This window comes from Amphiprion ocellaris, chromosome 3 (assembly GCF_022539595.1).
Source record: "Amphiprion ocellaris isolate individual 3 ecotype Okinawa chromosome 3, ASM2253959v1, whole genome shotgun sequence".
NCBI classification, from domain to species: Eukaryota; Metazoa; Chordata; class Actinopteri; family Pomacentridae; genus Amphiprion; species Amphiprion ocellaris.
In genome coordinates this window covers 41,135,673-41,153,024 of record NC_072768.1, presented here as the reverse complement: position 1 = coordinate 41,153,024, position 17,352 = coordinate 41,135,673, and the positions used below count along the sequence as shown (strand labels likewise).

At 41.7% G+C, this 17,352-nt stretch overlaps 1 protein-coding gene across 3 annotated transcripts in view; it reads right to left on the bottom strand.

The window, feature by feature from the left end:
* lamb1a (laminin, beta 1a) overlaps positions 1 to 16,435 on the bottom strand; it is a 51,083-nt gene extending 34,648 nt beyond the window's left edge. Inside the window, exons 1-9 of one of the 3 annotated variants that reach the window (XM_023294310.3) lie at positions 16,277 to 16,435; positions 14,485 to 14,702; positions 9,499 to 9,637; positions 8,536 to 8,609; positions 5,782 to 5,970; positions 4,983 to 5,046; positions 4,174 to 4,376; positions 3,615 to 3,735; positions 1,340 to 1,528 (exon numbers count right to left, since the gene is read on the bottom strand). In XM_023294310.3, coding sequence (XP_023150078.1) covers positions 1,340 to 1,528; positions 3,615 to 3,735; positions 4,174 to 4,376; positions 4,983 to 5,046; positions 5,782 to 5,970; positions 8,536 to 8,609; positions 9,499 to 9,637; positions 14,485 to 14,702; positions 16,277 to 16,307 — 1,228 coding nt within the window. In that variant the 5' untranslated portion in view covers positions 16,308 to 16,435. Of the gene's footprint in view, positions 1 to 1,339; positions 1,529 to 3,614; positions 3,736 to 4,173; positions 4,377 to 4,982; positions 5,047 to 5,781; positions 5,971 to 8,535; positions 8,610 to 9,498; positions 9,638 to 9,755; positions 10,342 to 14,484; positions 14,703 to 16,276 lie in introns of those variants that run through there. The other 2 variants (XM_035940978.2, XM_023294311.3) reach the window with 2 other exon arrangements.
* Between the last annotated feature and the right edge of the window lie 917 nt (positions 16,436 to 17,352).

Below are 17,352 nucleotides of genomic sequence, written 5' to 3'. Positions count from 1 at the left end.
GTTAGGGTTAGTTAAACTGTCTAGACTGGGTTGGGGTTAGTTAACCAGTCTAGACTGGGTTGGGGTTATTTAACCAGTCTAGACTGGGTTAGGGTTAGTTAACCAGTCAGGATTGCATTAGGGTTATTTAACCAGTCTAGATTGGGTTAGGGTTAGTTAAACTGTCTAGATTGGGTTAGGGTTAGTTAAACTGTCTAGACTGGGTTGGGGTTAGTTAACCAGTCTAGACTGGGTTGGGGTTATTTAACCAGTCTAGACTGGGTTAGGGTTATTTAACCAGTCTAGACTGGGTTAGGGTTAGTTAACCAGTCAGGATTGCATTAGGGTTATTTAACCAGTCTAGACTGGGTTAGGGTTATTTAACCAGTCTAGACTGGGTTAGGGTTAGTTAAAGGACAAAGTTAAAGTTAGGGTTAGTTAAGCTGTCTAGACTGCGTTAAGATTAGTTAACCAGTCTAGACTGGGTTAGTGTTAGTTAACCAATCTAGACTAACCGTAACCCTAACCCTAAAGTTAGGGTTAGTTAAACTATCTAGACTAGGTTAGGTTTAGTTAAACTGTTTAGACTGGGTTAAGGTTAGTTAACCAGTCTAGACTGGGTTAGGGTTAGTTAACCAATCTAGACTAACCCTAACCCTAAAGTTAGGGTTAGTTAAACTGTCTAGACTGGGTTAGGGTTAGTTAACCACTCTAGACTGGGTTAGGGGTTAGTTAACCAGTCTAGACTGGTTTAGGGTTATTTAACCAGTCTAGACTGGGTTGGGATTAGTTAAGCAGTCTAGACTGGGTTAAGATAAGATAAGATAAGATAAAGTTCTTTATTTCTCCCCACTCCAGGGGAAATTTACATTGTTACAGCAGCTTTATTTACAATATATACAAGGGTGAAAAAATTTTTTAACAGAAAAAAATAAAAATAAAGTTTAAAAGTGCAGAGATGTGCAGTGCAAGAATGTCAGTGCAAATTTTATGGTTTGGGATGATGTGATATGAGTCCAGTTTATGTTAACATCAGCCAGTGATGCTGATGTTGTAAAGTCTTATAGCAGATGGGATGAAGGACCTGTGATAGCGCTCCTTCTTGCAGGGTGGATGTCTCAGTCTGCTGCTGAAGGAGCTGCTTAAAGACCCCACAGTGTCATGCAGTGGGTGAGAGGGATGGGTTAGGGTTGGGATTAGTTAACCAGTCTATACTGGGTTAGGGTTAGTTAAACTGTCTAGACTGACTTAGGGTTAGTTAAACTGTCTAGACTGAGTTAGGGTTAGTTAAAGGACAAAGTTAAAGTTAGGGTTAAACAATAAGGAGTGGTTTAGGGTTAATTAAACTGTGAGGACTCACACTGGCAGATGTTGGGGTCTCGGATGTCTCTCTCCGGATGCTGGTAGTAAAACGGTTGGCACTGCTCACAGTTGTGTCCAGCTGTGTTGTGCTGACAGTTTTCACAAACGCCTCCGCTGGCATTTCCTGAAGCCACGAACACGGCCATGTCGAAGTGACACGAGTCCGAGTGCTGGTTACAGTTACACTCTGAAGACACCACAGAGGAAGAAGATGGAAATCAGCCAGACTGAGTCCCGAGTAGACAGATTTCAAGGAAACGTAAGATGGAGGTCAGGTTGACTATCAGTTATATAAACACCACCATGACCACTGACAGGTGAAGAACATCCATCATCTGGTTATAATCCAATGTTCTGCTGGGAAACCTTGAGTCCTGACATCCACATGGATGTTTGAAATGTACCACCACCTAAACATTGCAGGTCAGAACCCCCAGACCCCCCATGACATCAGCAGTCCTTGATGCCAGGTTCCACCCTCAGCAGGACGATGAACCCCGGCACACGACAAAAACTGCTCAGGAGAACCCGGGGAACACGACAGAACTAAGATGTTCACCTGGGTTCCACACTCCCCATATCCAGGTCTTATTGAGTATCTGTAGGATGGTCCAGGATCAGCCTGATCTAGGTAGGTCCCCCCTGGAAACCACAGAACCCACAGAATCCAAAGGACATCTCCAGAGGTCCATGAACCACTGGGTCAAAGGAGTTTTAGCAGCATAAAGGGACCAACACAGTATTAGAAAGGTGGTCATGATGTTACACCTGATATACACACACACACATATATATACACATGTGGACAAAATTGTTGGTCCCCCTCGGTTAATGAAAGAAAAACCCACAATGGTCACAGAAATAACTCAAATCTGACAAACGTAATAAGTAAAAATTCTAGGAAAATTAACCAATGAAAATCAGACATTGCTTTTCAACCGTGGTTCAACAGAATTATTAAAAAAAAAATAAACTCATGAAACAGGCCTGGACAAAAATGATGGTACCCTTAACTTAATATTTTGTTGCACAACCTTTTGAGGCAATCACTGCAATCAAACCATTTGTGTAACTGTCAGTGAGACTTCTGCACCTCTCAGCAGGTATTCTGGTCCACTCCTCATCAGCAGACTGCTCCAGTTGTCTCAGGTTTGAAGGTTCCTTCTCCAGACACCATGTTTCAGCTCCTTCCACAGATGTTCAATAGGATTTAGATCAGGGCTCATAGAGGCCACTTCAGAATAGTCCAATGTTTTCCTCTTAGCCATTCTTGGCTGTTTCTAGTTGTGTGTTTTGGATCATTATCCTGTTGCAAGACCCATGACCTGCGACTGAGACCAAGCTTTCTGACACTGGGCAGCACATTTCTGTCTAGAATACCTTGATAGTCATGAGATTTCATTGTACCTGCACAGATTCCAGACACCCTGTACCAGATGCAGCAAAGCAGTCCCAGAACATAACAGAACCTCCTCCATGTTCCACAGTAGGGACAGTGTTCTTTTCTTCATATGCTTCATTTCTGCGTCTGTGAACATAGAGCTGATGTGCCAAAAAGTTCCAGTTTTGTCTCGCCTGTCCTATTATCCGTCTCTTCCATTTGTCATCAGTTTTCCTCCTGCAGCCACGTCCAGAGAGGTTGGCTACAGTCCCATGGATCCTGGATTTCTGAATAATATGTGCAACTGTAGTCACAGGAACATCAAGCTGCTTGGAGATGGTCTTATAGCCTTTACCTTTAACATGCTGGTCTATAATTTTCTTTCTAATCTCCTGAGACAACTCTGTCCTTGGCTTCCTCTGGTCCATGTTTAGTGTGGTATACACCATGTCACCAAACAGCACAGTGACTACTGTAACCCTATAAATAGGCCGACTGACTGATTACAAGTTTGTAGACACCTGTGATGCTAATTAGAGGACACACCTTGATTGAACATGTCTCTATGGTCACATTATTTTCAGTCTTTTCTAGGGGTACCATCATTTTTGTCCAGGCATGTTTCATGAGTTTATTTTTTTAAATAATTATGTTGAACCACGGTTCAAAAGCAATGTCTGATTTTCATTGGTTAATTTTTATAGAATTTTTATTTATTATTACTTTGTTAGATTCAAATAATTTCTGTGAACATTGTGGGTTTTTCTTTCATTAACCGAGGTGTACCAACTATTTTGTCCACTTGTGTATATATTTGTGTGAGTAGATAGGTGTAGATAGGTATGGACAAGTGTAGACAGGTGTGGACAGGTGTAGATAGGTGTGGACTCACTCTTGCAGGCGTTGGTATTGCGTCCCTCAGCTGGTCTCCAGGGAAGGTCGTGGTAGAAGTCCTGACACTGTTCACAGTTCAGACCTTTAGTGTTGTGGTTACACATGCAGTGGCCGTGAACCTGAAACACAAAATCAATAATCAGTAACCAATCAATACCCTATAATAGGAACACACTGATATATGTATCAATAACCAATCAATACACTATAGTAGGAACACACTGATATAAGTATCAATAAGTATTGATTATACAGTTTTAGACTGTTGCCAGGTTTAGCTAACCCTCAGACTCTCCTGCCCCCTCAGGACTCTCCTGCGCCCCCAGGACTCTCTTGCCCCCCATGATTCTCCTGCCACCCCAGGACTCTCCTGCCCCCCAGGACTCTCCTGCCCCCTCAGGACTCTCCTGCGCCCCCAGGACTCTCTTGCCCCCCATGATTCTCCTGCCACCCCAGGACTCTCCTGCGCCCCCAGGACTCTCTTGTCCCCCATGATTCTCCTGCCACCCCAGGACTCTCCTGCCACCCCAGGACTCGCCTGAACCCCCAGAACCCACCATGCCTTCCTGGGCGGGGCTGGCCCCCTGGATGGGGGCACACTCAGAGGCGTGTCCGTAGCAGAAGCAGTTTCCTCGGACCACCATGTCGTAGATGGAGTAGTAATACTTCTCTTTGATCTCCATACGGGAGTCCAGCAGGTTGTCTCCCAGCGTGTGCAGTTTGGTGAACTTCACCCGCAGGTTGGTGATCTTCAACATGTCTAACGATAACAAATACTGGTCAATGATTGGCTAATGATTAATCAATGACTGTTCAATGACTGGTCAATGATTGGTCAATGATTGATCAATGACTGGTCAATGATTGATCAATGACCAGTCAATGACTGGTCAATGATTGACCAATGACTGGTCAATGATTGGTCAATGACTGATTGGTTAATGATTGGTCAATGATTGATCAATGACTGGTCAATGATTGGTCAATGACTGATCAATGATTGGTCAATGACTGATCAATGATTAGTCAATGATTGATCAATGTTTGGTCAATAACTGATCAATGATTGGTTAATGATTGGTCAGTGACTGATTGGTCAATGACTGGTCAATGATTGGTCAATGACTGATTGGTTAATGACTGGTCAATGATTGATCAATGACTGGCCAATGATTGATCAATGATTGGTCAATGATTGATCAATGACTGATCAATGATTAATCAGTGACTGGTCAATGATTGATCAATGACTGATCAATGATTGGTCAATGACTGATCAATGATTGGTTAATGATTGGTCAATGACTGATCAATAACTGATCAATAACTGATCAATAACCCTGAGTTTATTTAGGCTCAGACATACTCTGTATTCGGGGGCTGTACGGGTCATCGATCCTGAACGCTGGATCCAAAACTCTGAAAATCACCTGGATGAACGGTACAAATATCAGCAGTATTAGCAGTACCAGCAGTACTAGCAGCACTGGCTGTAGCAATTCCACAATTCTATGACTTCATTTAGCTTTTATCCATCTGAGAGTGGAGCAGTAGTAACAGTACCAGTAGTATTACCAGTAGAGGAAGTAACAGTAACAGTACCAGTATCAGTAGTATTACCAGTAAAGGAAATAACAGTAACAATACCAGTATCAGTAGTATTACCAGTAGAGGAAGTAACAGTAACAATACCAGTACCAGTAGTAGTACCAGTAGAGGAAGTAACAATAGCAGTACCAGTATCGGTCGTAGTAGTACCAGTAGAGGAAGTAACAGTAACAGTAGTAGCAATGCTAACAGGAATATTAATGGAAACTATAACAGCAACAGTAATAGTAGTCATAGGAGTAGTAGTTGTGGTTGTACCAGTAAAGTAGTAGTCGTAGTGGTAGTAACAATAGTATTAGTAGTAGTACTAGCAGTACTAGCAGTAGTACTAGCAGTAGTGTTAGTAGCAGTACTAGCAGTAGTACTAGCAGTAGTATTAGTAGCAGTACTAGCAGTAGTACTATCAGTACTAGCAGTAGCACTAGCAGTAGTATTAGTAGCAGTACTAGCAGTAGTACTAGCAGTACTAGCAGTAGCACTAGCAGTAGTATTAGTAGCAGTACTAGCAGTAGTACTATCAGTAGTATTAGCAGTACTAGCAGTAGTACTAGCAGTACCTCTCCTTCGGTGGACGGCTCGATGTCAGAGTAGCGTGAGTCACAGATGACATCATCAACCTTCTGCATTGGACCCTGGGAAATAGAGGAAAATGACGTCTCGCAGTCATAGGCGAAGTACCGGTAAACCTGCCATGTCTTCCCGAAGTCAGCTGATCGCTCAATCACCATGGCAGCAGGTCGGAACGTCTGAGGGCAGACAGGAAGCAACCAGGTACGTAATGCAGGTAAAGAAGCTCGTCTGGTACCTGACCTCTGCTGCAGGCAATGTTCCCTGTAATTTTTCCTGAGTGTGAGCAAACACACAAACTCCCTGAGCGTCCCTTGGACCACTGTGAGCAACATCAGACGTGTCACTGTGGTCACACCAGCATCACATCCATTCAAGTTACATGGTTCATTAAAAGAATCAAATTACAGCATTTACATTTCTGTTAAAACACTTTGTCAACAGGAGCCAGTTGAAGGCTGCAGTGATTTTAGTGACACTACAATGTATAAGAGTGAAGTTATTGAATATTTGTCTCTCTTTACTGTTGCAGCGGTTTTGCAAATTGCAGACGGACCCTGTTCACTCCATAGACACCAATGTTATTCCTGTAGCTTGAAAGACAGCTACTTTTGATAAAACTGGGCTTGTAGCATATTGTCTACCTTACAACGATGGGAAAGAGGCATCGTTTAGGTTTTGACAACCTATATCTAATGAGTTATTGATGCTGGAAGTCTGAATCTGTGAATATCTTTCCAACTTTACTGAACTTGGGGCCACTACCACCCAAGGAGTGATATATTTAATTTTGAAAAAAGCATTTAGCCATACTTAAAGCTTTAAGTGCTTTATTAACACGGAACTAAAAATTTTGTTTTGTTTTATGATCACAGGTTCTGTCTGAAAAGAGGTGGAATCATTTTAAACAGTGAAATCAAACTAACAAAATGTAATGACCAACCAGTGAGCAATACTGGATTCTGCAAAAACATAAACAACCGAATGTAGAATATTGGACAAAGAAATTCTCTATATTTTTTTCATCTAAATCTAAATCTTAACACAGTTAAGATAAGATTAATGTAATTACTTGTTAACTTATTTAACATAGAGTTCTGAGTGAGATTTTTTTTTAGATAGGGAAAGGCCATTTATTGATCACATATAGGCTATTAAATAAATGTTTATTAAAAACTAAAACACATTTAAAAAAAAACAACAGGCATTTATTGAGTCACTAAAATACTGTAGAGTCTGTGACTGCATCAGCATTATTATAAGCATCCTCTGGTAAATTCACAACCAGATAGTGTAGGAAATCTAGCTGATCACATCATGATGTCTCTCACCATATGGACTTCAGGAGATGATTAGATGATGATAAACTGTGACCTGCTGGTTGGGTTCTCTCTGTTCTCATGTTTCTTACATGTTGGTCTCCTGATGCTGCCTTACTTTAGCCAGTGAGCAACAGGAAACACAGTTTGTACCTACTGCCAGGGGTTCCACTCTTCCCACTCATGTCTGTACTTTTGAAACGTTTTTGCTTCTTTGGACGTGGTGGAGTTTCGGGTGTACACATTTTTAAACGCGCAGGAGCAGCAGCGTCTGTAACCAGGCAACCCACGATAGGACCATAGGACGGGACACACAGAGACGTCTGTCCGCTGGACCTCGCATCGGGTCCTCTACATAGGTCCTACGAAGATGTCTGTGTAGTTTCTCATTCATCCAGGTCATGGTTATTGTTTAAATCAATCCAACTAGACTTTAAGAAGGTTCCTTGAAGACGTTTCACCTCTCATCCAAGAGGCTTCTTCAGTTCTGGTGGTGGTTGATGTTGCCTCAGCTTATAACCTCTGTGAGGTGTGGTCAGTGTTATTCACATTCCGACGACCATTGCCAAGGCCCACCTGGCTCCTCAATGATGGTCGTTGGGAGCCAAGGAGTGACAACACCTAACTGAGGTTATAAGCTGAGGCAACATCAACCACCACCAGAACTGAAGAAGCCTCTTGGATGAGAGGTGAAACGTCTTCAAGGAACCTTCTTAAAGTCCAGTTGGATTGATTTAAACAACTTTGGGTCCTACGAAGATGAAATTGGCTGCCCTTAATATTTCCTGTGTTTTATTTTGTTCATGATACAGTTTTGATGAATGTGTGGCAGACGTGTACGGGACATTTATGAAAATACGGATCAATTTGCGTCCTGTATTGAATCAGTATAATTAATTGTGAAATAAAGGACGATTTCGTATTTTAAGGGACGGGTGGCAGCCCTAACTCCGACAGCCATTCCATCTTAAAAGAATCGCATTTCTTTTTTTACTTTGGCTTGGTGAGGGGATGTGCCACTGCCCGTTCATTTTGCCATTATTATAAAGGGTGAACATAAGCAGCATTTATTGGCCACACCGCTCTGCTAGCTAGAACAGCGGTGGCTGCACAGAAGGACGCATGTCAATGACGTTGATTTGCTGCGTAAATACGTCTGTGAATCACATCATTGGCTGCAGCAGCCAGTCACCGGTCACCCACTGACTCACATTGAAAAATAGCGCAGAATGAATTATGTGTTTATTTTATTTTCAATTTAGGTTGGATTTTTTTTTTGTTGTGCGCAGCGCAGATTTTCTGTGCGCAGAGCCCATCTCAGCAGTGCGCAATTGTGCACGCGCGCAGCTTAGAGGGAACAGTGGCTGCAGGTTACATCTATCAGCCTGTGATTACCCACAATCCCCTGCTGTGTGTACAACTCACCTTGAAGGTCATGATGAGGTGTGTGAAGTGGAACTCAGCTTCTAGGTTCAGCTGGATGGTGACGTTCTCCAGACCTGCAGAACCACAGATTAATCAATACATCCCTGATCAATACTAGTCAGCATTCACAGAGTTCAGTTATATCAGCCCAATATCAGTTATTGATTACCGATGAGAGAATTATTCTGAATGAGTTCTACCTTCATGATCAGGATTTGTTCCAACCTATCAGGAGCTACCTGGCCCCAAACAGCTGCAATTACTTAAGCTAAGGTCTTTGTTCTCCCAGGAAAGACCCCCAACCTCCAGCAGGGACCCCCAACAGCTGGAGGTCCCTGATCTGAGAGGACAAAGGCTGTAAGTCCACCTTAAAGAACCTCTGATCTGAGAGGACAAAGGCTGTAAGTCCACCTTAAAGAACCTCTGATCTAAGAGGACAAAGGCTGTAAGTCCACCTTAAAGAACCCCTGATCTGAGAGGACAAAGGCTGTAAGTCCACCTTAAAGAACCTCTGATCTGAGAGGACAAAGGCTGTAAGTCCACCTTAAAGAACCTCTGATCTAAGAGGACAAAGGCTGTAAGTCCACCTTAAAGAACCTCTGATCTGGGAGGACAAAGGCTGTAAGTCCACCTTAAAGAACCTCTGATCTGGGAGGATAAAGGCTGTAAGTCCACCTGAACGCTGACAGAACGCTGCGTCGGCCAATCAGACATCTGCTAGTTCTCAGTAGTTCATTCTGACGGTAAAATAATCCGACCTGGATGTTCAGCAGGAAACTAAATGTTCTCCTTCTCAGTGTAGATATTAATTATCTGCTGCTGGATGTTTCGCCGTCTGTCACATAAATACTCTCCTGACGTCTGAGATCTGCTGCTGCGTCTCTCACCGTTCTCAGACTGCCACCAGATCTAAACGTTCTCTCACCGTTCTCAGACTGAAACCAGACCTAAATGTTCTCTCACCGTTCTCAGACTGCCACCAGGTCTTCAGTCTGTTTGGGGCGAATGTTGTGACAACGTTCTCGATGCGATGGCTGCTCGTTGGATTGGCCCGCTCGTCGTACGGCGCCATCGAATCGCACACAAAGCATTTCTTTTCATCCTGTTGGAGACAGACAATAGGTTAGGGTTTCTTGTCAACGCACAAAAACAATCTAAATACAGCTGAGAGAACGTTTTTAGGATTTTAAACTTCATTTAAAACCTGTTGATAGTTTCACCTGTTGGGACAGAAAGCCACCAGACTGTTTACAGGCAGAATTCTGCAGATCTACCCTGAAACACAGGAAGAGGTGCAGATAGAGGAAGATACCTGCAGATAATTAACAGACCGAGCCTCCTGAAATCACCTGAACCCTCTTTTCATCACCCTAAACCTTCTTAAATCACCTGAAAACTCCTTAAGTCACCCTAAACATCCTTAAATCACCCGAAACCTCCTTAAATCACCCTAAACCTCCTTAAATAACCCGAAACATCCTTAAATCACCCGAAACCTCCTTAAATCACCCTAAACCTCCTTAAATAACCCGAAACATCCTTAAATCACCCAAAACCTCCTTAAATTACCCTAAACCTCCTTAAATCACCCTAAACCTCCTTAAATCAACTGAAACCTCCTTAAATCACCTGAACCTTCTTAAATCACCCCAAACCTCCTTAAATCACCTGAAATCAGCTGCAGAGGTTCTGATTCTGGACTTTCCATCAGTTGGAGAATCATAGTCCGGTCAGCCATCAGTAAGAATAAATATAAAACAAGTATCTATCTATCTATCGATCTATCTATCTATCTATAGTCTATCTATCGTCTATCTATCTATCATCTATCTATAGTCTATCTATCTATTTATTTGTCTATCTATCTATCTGTCTATAGTCTATCTATCTATCTATAGTCTATCTATCTATCTATCTATAGTCTATCTATCTATGTATCTATAGTCTATCTATCTATAGTCTATCTATCTATCTATCTAACTATCTAACTATAGTCTATCTATCTATCTATCTATCTATCTATCTATCTATCTATCTATCTAACTATAGTCTATCTATCTAAAGCAGTAAATATAAAACAAGTCAGACTCTAGAACTCTGGGATCTACAGACATGGAATCGCTTTAATATGACTGGATCTAAACCAGTAGAAACTGGATGTAAACCAGTAGAAACTGGATGTAAACCAGTAGAAACTGGATCTGAAACTAGTAGAAACTGGATGTAAACCAGTGGAAACTGGATCTAAACCAGTAGAAACTGGATGTAAAGCAGTAGAAACTGGATGTAAAGCAGTAGAAACTGGAGATAAACCAATAGAAACTGGAGATAAACCAGTAGAAACTGGATGTAAAGCAGTAGAAACTGGATGTAAAGCAGTAGAAACTGGAGATAAACCAGTAGAAACTGGAGATAAACCAGTAGAAACTGGATGTAAAGCAGTAGAAACTGGATGTAAAGCACTAGAAACTGGATCTAAACCAGTAGAAACTAGATGTAAAGCAGTAGAAACTGGATGTAAAGCAGTAGAAACTGGAGATAAACCAGTAGAAACTGGATGTAAAGCAGTAGAAACTGGATCTAAACCAGTAGAAACTGGATGTAAAACAGTAGAAACTGGATATAAACCAGTAGAAACTGGATGTAAAGCAGTAGAAACTGGATGTAAAGCAGTAGAAACTGGATCTAAACCAGTAGAAACTGGATGTAAAGCAGTAGAAACTGGATGTAAAGCAGTAGAAACTGGATGTAAAGCAGTAGAAACTGGAGATAAACCAGTAGAAACTGGATGTAAAGCAGTAGAAACTGGATGTAAAGCAGTAGAAACTGGATGTAAAGCACTAGAAACTGGATCTAAAGCAGTAGAAACTGGATGTAAAGCAGTAGAAACTGGAGATAGACCAGTAGAAACTGGATGTAAAGCAGTAGAAACTGGATCTAAACCAGTAAAAACTGGATGTAAAACAGTAGAAACTGGATATAAACCAGTAGAAACTGGGATCATTTTAATATGACATGCAGCTCCAGGAAGTGGACGACGTTTCTCTGAATTAAGACCTGATGTTTACAGAAACAGCCTCAAACTGAGCATGCTCAGTCTATTTAGCCACTGATTGGATAAAACGTGTCTGAGCTATAAAGCTGTTTCCTGCAGAGGAACATCTGGACAAACATCTGGAGGGGTTTCCTTATAAGGAGTGGAGTTTACAGGAAACACTGCAGACACCAACGCAGTAACGCACAGTAACACGCAGTACTACACAATACTACACAGTACTATGACGCAGCGGCTCACGGCTCCCCCTTTCAGTGCTCCTTTTTGCTTTCTATTCTTGTTTGTTTGTCCACTCTATGTACGTTCACTTCGGCGTACAACCAATACACCCGCCAAGACCTTGTGGACATCGGCTTTCGACACAAGATAGCTGTTTCCAGAGACTTTCATCATAACCACAAGATCCCAGACGAGATAGCAAGACCGCCGGGCTCTCTGTGGATTGTTGTCGGGCTTGGGAAGAGGAATCGGCGGAGGAGGGAGAGGAAGCAGAAGCGGGGCCGCAGGTCTGGCCTTCTGCTGAAGCTAAAGACCAATCCACACAAGCCACCTCTACCGAGCCTGTACCTCACCAATGCCAGATCCATCACACACAAAACGGACGACCTGGAATTACAACTTGCGGGTAATCGCTACGTTCGAGACTGCTGCATTCTCATCGTTACGGAGACCTGGCTTCACCCGAAGATCCCCGATGCTAGCGTGCAGCTTGCCGGTGTTCCAGTTTAACTGGTGATCAGGTTAACTGGCGATAGTTTCCGTCTCCAGATGTTTCGTCGCAGATTCGTCACGATCAGACCTGGATTTACGTGAAATAAAGATACCAGACAAAGAAGACCTCACCGAAAAACGTCGGCATCACTACTTAAAGTCTATATCCATGTAAATATCATCTACAGACAGTAAAAAGAAACGTGCGGGCCGAAATAAAAAACACGTATTTTTCAAGTACGGTGAGAGGATTCGAAACCACGTAATCCAGCGATAAAATTACGAGACTACCGTTTTACTCATTGTGCTACCGATCAACTAAAGAAACATTCTGCTTCATCTACATAGATCACTGTCATCCTGTCAGGTGTTTAACACCTGGTGATTGTTCAGGAATCACGTCCATGTCAACTGGGGATAGTCACAACTTAACACAGGATTCCTGGTTAAGAACGAGTCACAAAACTATTTATTGTCTCACCAAGAAAACCCACAACATAGAAACACATCCACTGCTGTGTTGTGTGTTAGTTTGTGTGTTCAGTGGAACAGATCCAGAGCAGAACTTCTGGTTTAACTCGGGTTTGTTCTCAGAAACACTCAGACCCTCAGCAGCCTCCCATCAGAACAACACGCAGCACAACATTAGCTTGATTTGCTAAAATGCATCGGAACAAACTGAGACCACGTCTGTTAGATGCCGGCCTTATTTTCTCCCGAGAGAGCTAACAGTAGTGATCATCACTGCTGTTTACATTCCACCGGATGCTAATGCTAGCACGGCGCTCTCTCTTCTGCTGAACGCCATAAATGAACAGCAGCGGGCCCACCCCGAGGGCGTTCACATTAGACTTTAATAAGGCCAGTCTAAAGACTGTACTCCCGAAGTTCCATCAGCACGTCAAATGTCCAACCAGAGGGGAAAACACTCTAGATCATGTTTATTCTAACATCAAGCACGGCTACAGAACGACAGCCCTCCCCCACCTCGGCCAGTCAGACCATCTCTCCCTGCTGCTCATCCCTGCATACACCCCACTGAGACGCAGATCCAGGCCCACCATAAAGACTGGAACAACTTGGCCTGAGAATGCACTCCTTAATCTACAGGACTGCCTCCAGCACACAGACTGGGACCTTTTTGAACACCAGGATTTGGACACATTCACAGGGACAGTACTGGACTACATTAGGTTCTGTATGGGAACTGTGTCTGTGGACAAAGTCATCCGGGTTTTTCCAAACCAGAAACGCTGGATGACCAGCCAGGTCCGCTCACTCCTCAAGGTCCGCGATGCTGCCTTCAGGTCAGGTGACAGAGCTCTCTACAGTGCAGCTCGAGCTGACCTGAAAAAAGGAATCAAAGAAGCCAAAGCGGACTATAAGAGGAGGATAGAGTCCCACTTCACCAGCAACAGATCACGGGAGGTGTGGCAGGGTCTGCAGAGCATCACAAACTTCAGAGGCTGTGATACAACACCAGGAGACCTGAGCGAGTCGCTGTCAGAGGAGCTCAACTGCTTCTTTGCTCGGTCTACCCCACCCGGGGCCTCAGCAGAACTCAGAACATCATCAAGGACAGTTCACATCCCGGTTCTCAGCTTTTTGATCTGTTGCCCTCTGGAAGGCGCTACAGAAGCATTAAAGCGAGGACAAACAGACTTAAAAACAGTTTCTTTCTGAGAGCCATCACCACCCTGAACTCTCACAGGTCTCACACAAAGCCAACAACATGCATCAGTGCAATATACACCACTGTCTCATTCACTGCTATTTATATTCACTCCGTTATTTACCTCTGTTATTTATACTGTATATATGTAAATAGACTGTTTTTGCACTACCTTTAAGATTTCCTTGCACTGTAAAGGAGAAGCTCTGCAATCTCGTTATACATTGTATGATGGCAATAAAGAATATTCTATTCTATTCTATGCAGTACTACACAGTACTACAGAGTAACACACAGTACTACACAGTAACACGCAGTACTACATAACGCACAATACGACTAATCTAAATACAGTAGTTACAGTAACTACAATAGTTACTGTAGTTACAGTTACTATTGTAGTTACTGTGGCTACAGTGGTTACAGTAACTACAATAGTTACCTGCAGTAGTTTAGTTTAGGGTCCAGTCCAGCTCAGGTGAGCCTTACCTGCAGTAGTTTAGTTTCGTACCTGCAGGTGGCTGACGATGCAGAATGGTTCTTGTCGGTTCAATCCGCAGGTGGAGGTGGAGGACAGCTGGTGGGCTCGACCAATCAGAAGGTCTCCTGTTGCCGGGTAGCAGCTGCCTTCAGTGCACATGTCGCTGAGTTCCGGAAACATGACGTCACCCACGGAGGCCCCGCCCACTGTTGGCCCGCCCTCCTGAGCACAGGTAAACACCTGCAAAGCTGAAATCAGACAACAGCTTGATAAAAACAGGTGCAAAACACAGGTGATCTGCTGAAGCCCTGCCCACTAACTGACAGACAGGTCAGTGATCGCTCTTGGTCGACTCTGGAAACTGGTTTTTACCGACAATGCAACTGATTACTGGTTCAAAATGTAACTAATTACATGTTTAAAATGTTACTGATTACATGTTTAAAATGTAACGACATGTTTACAATGTAACTGATTATATTTTAAATGTAACTGATTACATGCTTAAACGTAACTGATTACATGTTGCAAATGTAACTACATGTTTAAAATGTGACTAATTACATGTTGCAGATGTAACTAATTACATGTTACAGATGTAACTACATGTTACAAATGTAACTGATTACATGTTGCAAATGTAACTGATTACATGTTACAAATGTAACTAATTACATGTTCAAAAAGTAAGTAATTATATGTTCAAAATTTAACTAAATATGTGTTTAAAATGTATCTGATTACATGTTACAAATTTAACTGATTACATGTTCAAAATGTAACTAATTACATGTTACAAACGTAACTGATTACATGTTACAAATGTAACTGATTACATGTTTAAAATGTAACTGATTACATGTTCAAAATGTAACTAATTACATGTTCAAAATGTAAGTAATTACATGTTCAAAATTTAACTACTTACATGTTCAAAATTTAGCTACTTACATGTTTAAAATTTATCTGATTACATGTTACAAATGTAACTAGTTACATGTTCTAAATGTAACTGATTGCATGTTACAAATGTAACTGATTACATGTTTAAAATGTAACTAATTACATGTTACAAATGTAACTAATTACATGTTCAAAATGTAAGTAATTATATGTTAAAAATTTAACTAATTACATGTTTAAAATGTATCTGATTACATGTTACAAATGTAACTGATTACATGTTACAAATGTAACTTATTGCATGTTACAAATGTAATTGATTATATGTTTAAAATGTAACAAATTACATGTTTGAAATGTAATTGATTACATCTTACAAATGTAACTGATTACATGTATAAAATGTAACTAATTACATTTTTAAATGTAATTGATTACATGTTTTAATGTAACTGATTACATGTTTCCACGTGTTTCCAGTGAAGCTGTTTTTGTAATCAGAGATCAATAATCCGAGTTAATTCTAATTAATGAACTGTTTTGTGTGAAACGTGATCAGTTCCAGTTATTGATCATTAACTGATCAGTTTCTGCTGTGACTGAATCAGTGGATTGATCAAACTTATTGATCTCTGATCTCATTTCAAACCTTTAATCAATAAACTGACGAGAAACGAGTTGAACTTTCTTCTTGTTCTTGTTGAATATGATTAAATCTCAGTTTTCTGTTCAGTAAATGAAAGTTTCTAATGGAGGAAAACCAGATCTGAGTTCTCTGATCTTCAAACTGAGCTCCAGTTAAAGTTTAATAAAGTCCAGCTGATGAGGAACTAGCTGAACTTTGTTCTTGATTAAATCTAAATGAAAGTTTCTAACAGAGAAAAAAGCAGAAGTTAAAGTTGAATAAAGTCCAACTCACCGAGCAGCAGACACAACCGAAGCTGCAGCATTCCTGAAGATTCTCCCAAAGTCTGTACTGAAAACCTCCTCAGATCCTCCTGATCCTCTGATTCTGGTCTGATTCTGGTTAGGACCGACCCTCAGACCCCCTCAGACCCCCTCAGACCTTCAGCTCCTCCTTCAGCTCCTCCTTCAAACATCCAGCTTCATTGCAGAACAAACATCAGGCGGCTTTTCACAATAAAACTCCTGAAACTATAAAACAAAGAGAACATCATTCATTCATGGAGGATAAACCCACATAAACAATAAACACACATAAACATCAACAACAATAAACACACATAAACAACAACAACAACAAACACACAAACAACAACAGCAGTAATAAATATTAATGAATGAGAACCAGCGACAGGATAAACTAATATTTAAACTGAACCAGGATAAACTGAACTAAAACTCTGTTAAACTCGGTAGATCTGATGGTTTTTATTCTTTGTTTAAACTTCTACAGATGAACCTGATCTCAGACCAACAACTGTCTCCATTGCTGCTTTCAGCTCCAGCTCACTGACTGATTATTGATAACTGATTATTTATAACTGATGACTGATAACTGATAATGGATTATTTATAACTGATTATTAATTACTGATTATTAATTACTGATAACTGATTATTGATTGTTTTATTCTTTTTAAACTGATTTTTCTCCTGAAGAATCTGAAACTGCGACCCTCCAACACCTCCTCACCCCCACAGCAGGAGTCTGCAGACAAAAGACATTCCTGAACCCCCTCCCCCTCACACACACACGCACGCACGCACACACACACACACACACACACACACACACACACACACACACACACACACACACACACACACACACACACACACACACACACACACACACACACACACACACACACACACACACACCTCCTCCTTTGTTGTTGCAGGTGAGGCTCCACTGAGGGGGGAGTGTGTGTGTGTGTGTGTGTGTGTGTGTTGGGGGTTGCCGGACCCCCCACCTGAACATCTGAAGAGTCATTCAGTGTGTGTGGCCTCGGTGCATTGTGGGTAATGGCT